At 47.8% G+C, this 5,743-nt stretch overlaps 1 protein-coding gene across 2 annotated transcripts; it reads left to right on the top strand.

The window, feature by feature from the left end:
• The first annotated feature begins 599 nt into the window (after window positions 1-599).
• LOC142576219 (uncharacterized) lies at window positions 600-4,753 on the top strand. 2 transcript variants are annotated; one of them, XM_075686240.1, is made up of 3 exons: window positions 600-694; window positions 2,478-2,554; window positions 4,146-4,753. In XM_075686240.1, exons 2-3 carry the CDS (start codon window positions 2,543-2,545, stop codon window positions 4,536-4,538), a joined length of 405 nt encoding a protein of 134 aa, XP_075542355.1. In that variant the 5' UTR covers window positions 600-694; window positions 2,478-2,542; the 3' UTR covers window positions 4,539-4,753. The 2 variants fall into 2 exon arrangements, with proteins under 2 accessions (XP_075542355.1, XP_075542354.1); XM_075686239.1 differs by lacking the exon at window positions 600-694 and having other exon boundaries at window positions 2,304-2,554.
• The last annotated feature ends 990 nt before the right edge of the window (window positions 4,754-5,743 follow it).

Genomic DNA, 5,743 nt, shown 5'->3' with positions numbered 1-5,743 from the left:
CCAGCAAAAAAATTCAACTACCTGAACAAAACCAAACTAGACCGACATATGTCACTTAGTACAGTCATTGAGTATACGCCACGAGAGTGCAATTAACAGATGAGTTCTCGCTGCGCTGCAATCAGCATTTTCAATATCAAGCCATGCCAATTAAACGGGTCTACAAAAGTGTCCCAGAAAAAAAAACCAAGCTCCAGAATTAAACTAGACGTGAGCCATAGCGTGAGGCCTTTGTTAGGGTTGAGCGTCTAAAGTGCAATTTGCGAAAACAAGAGTCATTATTCAGCAATAATTTTTTTTTCTAAATGCTTCTGATAGAGCGACGCTGACCGCTTCATCCCAGCCGGCTGCGCCGCAGTAGTCCATGTCCCGGATTCCTGGACCTGCAGGTGTCACCCTGTCAGTACATTGCACTTTGAGTGCATGACCTTTCACTGTGCGCATCTTGAGGTGCATGACCATTTGAACACTTCGCTATCATCTGGCCACAAAAGTTTTGCTGTGCACACCGTGTGTGCGTGCGCGCGCGCGCGCGTCTGTGTGTGTGCGTGTGTCGGTGCGTTGCACTCGTTTGATTAATTAACATACTCGATCTCGGTTGACAGGCAACGGCACCAACGTCAGCCGTTAACGGTAATTATTTTTGATGGAAATTCCAATATATCGGCTGCACGTATGTTTCGCCTTGTTAACGGTAAGCAGCAGCACTTGTTCCTTCAGCTGACTGACAATCACAGGAATCGTTATTATCGTAAAAGATCGCCCTTTCAATGAATTTTAGACCTTCCGTGGTGGCTCAGCGGCTATGGTGTTTCGCATTTCGATGGGCATGGAATGCAAAAACACTTGGGTACTTAGATCTAGGTGCCCTTTAAATAAGTCTCTGTAGTCAAAATTAACTTGGAGCCCCCGACTACGTCGCACTGCATATAGCGCGGAACCATAAATGCGAGATTTTTATTTGACTTGATGAACTTTTGGCTGGCCTGGAGTGCTCATAGACGGCATCGTTAACGAACCTGTTTAATATCGTAAGGAACGATGCGCACGACGGGGTGCGCAAGTCGGATGAATTCGAAGCGGAATAATAACGGGTTCGCAGAAGCAGATCAACAGAGGAGAGCGCGTGTGTTTACGTCTCTTTTCATATCCTATTCTAGATGTCGGCACATAAAGATTAAATCAGTATAGCCCCAGTTTCACGCGAAAGGCGGAGCATCGATTACGATAGCAAATTAGTCGACAGCTGTACGAAGTAAGGGTAGTAAGTTTATTAGAGCCTAATCTTGCACAAATACGCATGCCAACTAAATTTACAAACATGGTGTCACGTGCGCGCGTGCAAGCATGAACGCATATCTCACTCGATGAACGCGGGTACTCGCTGTCAAAGCGCTGGAATCAGGAAGCGCGGCGGCAGCAGCTAGAAAATTGACCGTCGTCCTGCCTCGCGCATCGATGCAACCTAAGCAGCAAAAAAAAAAAAAAACTGCACGTGGTGAACTCTGTATCCATTACAAATGGCTTTCAAGATACAGCGGCCGCCCAGGACGGCCTGCAGTAACACGCACACCCCCAGCCTGCTGCCCCCCCCCCCCCCGAGCCTTGCGCGCGACGGAAGACGGCGCCCTGCCTTAATGATTTCTTTCCTCGTGTGCACAAAATTGAGCCGCGACCGCGGGCTCACTCTGGCGTTCTGTCACTCGCACATACAGCATATGGCACGCCGCGACGATTTTATCACCCTAAGATTTTATACGAAACCTGACGGCGACGCCGACGGCAGAAATGCGCCTGGAGTGTCCCTGTGATTGCTATCGCAATAAATATCTGGTCGAATTTGGCTGTCAAACATCATAGTTCCATTAGGGGCACGTTAAATATCCCCTGTTGATGAAAATTAACCCGGAGTCGCCCACTACGGCTTCCTTCGTAATCGAATCGCGGTTTTGGCACCTAAAACCGCCCAATTAAATTAAAGTTTAAACGTTCGGTTTGACTCGTCTGCGCAAAAAGCTATCGTTAATTTCCGATTTTATACCGCTAGTGCCAACATACACCAGTGAGTGAAAAAATATGTGAGTTGCCAGCGATTGGGGCCGTGGTTTGAGGGTGGGCTACGGGTGGGCATTCGGTTTCATACGCCCACAATCGGCCACTTGTAAGTCCGGGAGGCGGTTTCGTATGCTGGCCTACTGTGCACGGCGCTGAGAGTGACCCACGAGAATAACAATAGGGCGAAGGTTCTCGGATAAGCGTCTTTGTGAGTGAAAAGTATCTGGCATTTGAGGTTGTGACTTGACGTTCACTAGCCTGTTGAGTCGTTCTGATGCAGGAAGTGGTCTAACGGGGTTTCCACGCAGCGCGTGAGACTCATAATGACCGTAGACGGGCCACGAGCCTCTGGCTGCGTTACTTTTTTGTTTGCTCACGCGATCCCCCCTTTCTCCTTCCCGTCCCCCACTTCCTCCGAGCAGTCGCGTCTTCCGTATAAAAGGCAGTGAATCCGGTCACAAGTCAGCACTGGTCTGCCTCTGAAGCCATGCGAGCATCGGTGAGTAGACAGCGAAGCACACGTCTTAGGGACGGGTTTGCGTGATGGATGTGAAGTACGCGACAGCTGGAAACGCAAGCACAGCATGAACGCACGTGGCCTCTTTCAATATTTAGTCCAGATTCCAGCATAACGCTCTACAGCAATGCTGGAGCCAGCTGGTGTACCTTTGTATTTGGAGTTATCGAGCTCATTTGAATATCTGGCCGTGTTTAAGAAAATGGCATAACCACATGACGCGTGAAAGATTGAGTGTTCTTCAGTCTTTATATCACTTCATATGTATAGTTGCCAAATGTAGCGCCTTCAAATATAGTGCAATATAGTGTGTTCAGTATCCTTCATTGGCGAACCCCATTTATATAGCTCAAAGCATTCGCCGGCGCGTTTGTAGCTGCTTAAGTGACGGCTGGCGCTCCTTGACCTCGTTGCCGTATGCTGTCATTTCTGTTCGCCCCTTGCCATTGCTAGTTATCATACTGATCTCTCCAACGTGTTATGCTTTGCCGGCTGCGCTTGCCTAAGCAGCTAGTTTAAAGTAGTAGGTTCTATAGGTCGTTTTTTCTAGCAATTGTCATTGTTGTGGTCACTCCAGAGCAGCTACAAAATCGAAAGAAGCCATACAAAAAGCAGGAAAAAGAAATTGAGAGATAGGTACTAAGCATGCAAGACTATGGCAGCGAGAATTCTTTGTTTAGCACAGGAGCTCGCAAAAGGAAATAACAAGGGACATCCTAAATAAAACAGTTAGGGTCTGCTTTACTGCACCAAAAGCGATACATGGAAGCAACGCGCGTAGGAGGTTTCCAAACGAGGGAGAGCTTCAAATCAACAGGGCATGCCAGCTCTGGCAACGTGGGCGTCGTATAACGACTTGGTGTAAGCACGTTAGCTCAAATGGATTATGCTACATCAACAGATAGTGTTTCGTCGTCAGAAACTTTCTAGGTAAAAGTAATCTTCTGCCGAGTGCTAAAAATTGAAGAATTCATTCCTGTCGCCATGATTCCGGTAAGGCGCATAAATGTTTGCGCAAGCCGTAGTCTGCACTCGCTTCATGAAGTAACTGGGCACTCGCCGTGGCTGCTTAGTCGCTATGGTGTTGGGCTGCTAAGCACGAGGTCGCCGGATCGAATCCCGGCCACGGCGGCCCCATTTTGAAGGGGTGAAATGCGAGAACACTCGTGTACTTATATTTAGGTGCACGTTAAAGGGACCCCAGGTGGTCGAAATTTCCGGAGTCTCCCACTACAGTGTGCCTCACAATCAGATTGTAGTTTTGCCGCGTCAAACCCCATAATTTAACTAAATAGTTGGACATGAAACTTATGCCGCAACGTTGGGGGCAAGGTAATGGGCACTTCAACTACTTGATAGTAACTCTATGGAAACCACAAGAACAAAATACTACCAAGAAGCCTGTGCTGTTATTATAGAGCTGCCTGTAACGTTTTTCTTCCTTCCTGCAGTGCTTTCAGGAACGGGCAGGGTGTAAGCATTCGGGCAGCGGCATTTCAATCGACTTCGCCGCATATCGTGGCTGGCGGACGTCACACGCAGCATATACCATGATCTGGTGCCTTCATTCCAGGTCCTCGTCCTCTTCGCCGTAGCAACCATCGCCTCTGCAGGTGTTCTGCATTACGGCGGCGATGATTATGGCGGAGGTGGTGGCGGCGGTTACGGCGGCGGAGGCGGTTTCGGTGGTGGTGGTGGTGGCGGCGGAGATGACATCAGCGTTGCATCTGTCTCGTACGTCAAGGAGCCCGTTGTGAGCTTAAAGTACGTCGCCAAGCCTGTGGTCAGTTACGTGGCCAAGCCGGTAGCCACCGTGTCGCATGCCCTGAAGCCGGTGGTGACGTACACGTCAATCTCCAGCGGCGGCGGAGGGTATGGAGGCGGCGGCGGAGGCGGATACGGTGGAGGTGGCGGCGGATACGGTGGAGGTGGTGGAGGCCACGGCGGAGGATGGCCCTGGTCGTAAGGGTGGTATCCTTCATGGTGGCTCCGACAGCAGTGTATCTCCATCATGTGATCGCTTAATAATGAACTCAACAACAGCCTTCAAAAGCGACCACATCAAGACAGTGACGGTGTCGATTGGCGTCCTGTGCAGTAAGCTCCGATCTATACTAAGCGCAAAACAGAGCTGAGGGCCTGATAAACATATGAAAATGCCAAAGAACTTGGAAATAAATGACTGGCTGTTGGATAATTATTTGGTATGTCATTTTTGAACGTCGGATAATCGTCTTGTAAATGTTCTTGGTAAAGAATCCACCACACATCTTAGGCCAATTAGGGAGCTCACATAAAACAAGGAAGCGTCACACTAAAGCTATGCACGCAAGGAGAACACGCGGTAGAAAAGAAAACGTTCTCTCAGGGTAAATGCGTTTGAGAGCTCTTAGTTTGAAAGAAGGAATTACGTTTTTTTTTTCATACTCCAAAAACCCACATAAGTTAAAAATAAGGTCCTTCAGGTGTAAGGTGTGAGGCAAATAAGGTTCCTCGGGTGTGACACGTTACTCCCGGTGTCTGAGGAACGATAAGGTACTCTGCCTTGGGCTTAAATGGGACGAGAATATTTGCACCCCCAACATGTCTTCGTAATGAAGTAGGGTGGTTTTGTGCAGCATATTCAGAACACTGACAATGATATCATGATGCTCAAAAATCAAATATTAAGGCATAAAAGCAGAAACCCGAATGACATGTCATTGACTGAAATTAACTATGGAGCAGCAACCAGAAATGATAAATGTGAAACGTGATCCTATAACTTAGGTGTGTCCTTCGTGTCATTTCCCTCCTGATACACCTTCCGGATAACTGTACTAAATATAGTCGAACAAACTGACGGTCCCTCAGACAACTTCTCGCCCTCGTTTAACACTTTTTTTACACGGACTCTAATAAGTTCTGCGCATGTATGACCATAAAATCTGCTACAGAAACATGAATACGTAAACACTAATGACTGCTCAGTGTATACAAAAACAGCACAATGTGACAGGAGCACCGGACGAGCGAACTGGTTGTCTTTATTGCGGCGTCATAGTAACTTACTAGAAACCCCCTCCCTCCCAGTTGGATTAAATAAAAATATAAATCACAAGAATGTTACGGTTCTGTTTAAATTTTAAAAAATACGTCATTCGTTTTGACGCCTTAATGTGTATTTTGCAA

The sequence above is a fragment of the Dermacentor variabilis genome, chromosome 3 (assembly GCF_050947875.1).
Source record: "Dermacentor variabilis isolate Ectoservices chromosome 3, ASM5094787v1, whole genome shotgun sequence".
Classification (NCBI taxonomy): Eukaryota; Metazoa; Arthropoda; class Arachnida; order Ixodida; family Ixodidae; genus Dermacentor; species Dermacentor variabilis.
This window is presented reverse-complemented; position numbering and strand designations above follow the sequence as displayed.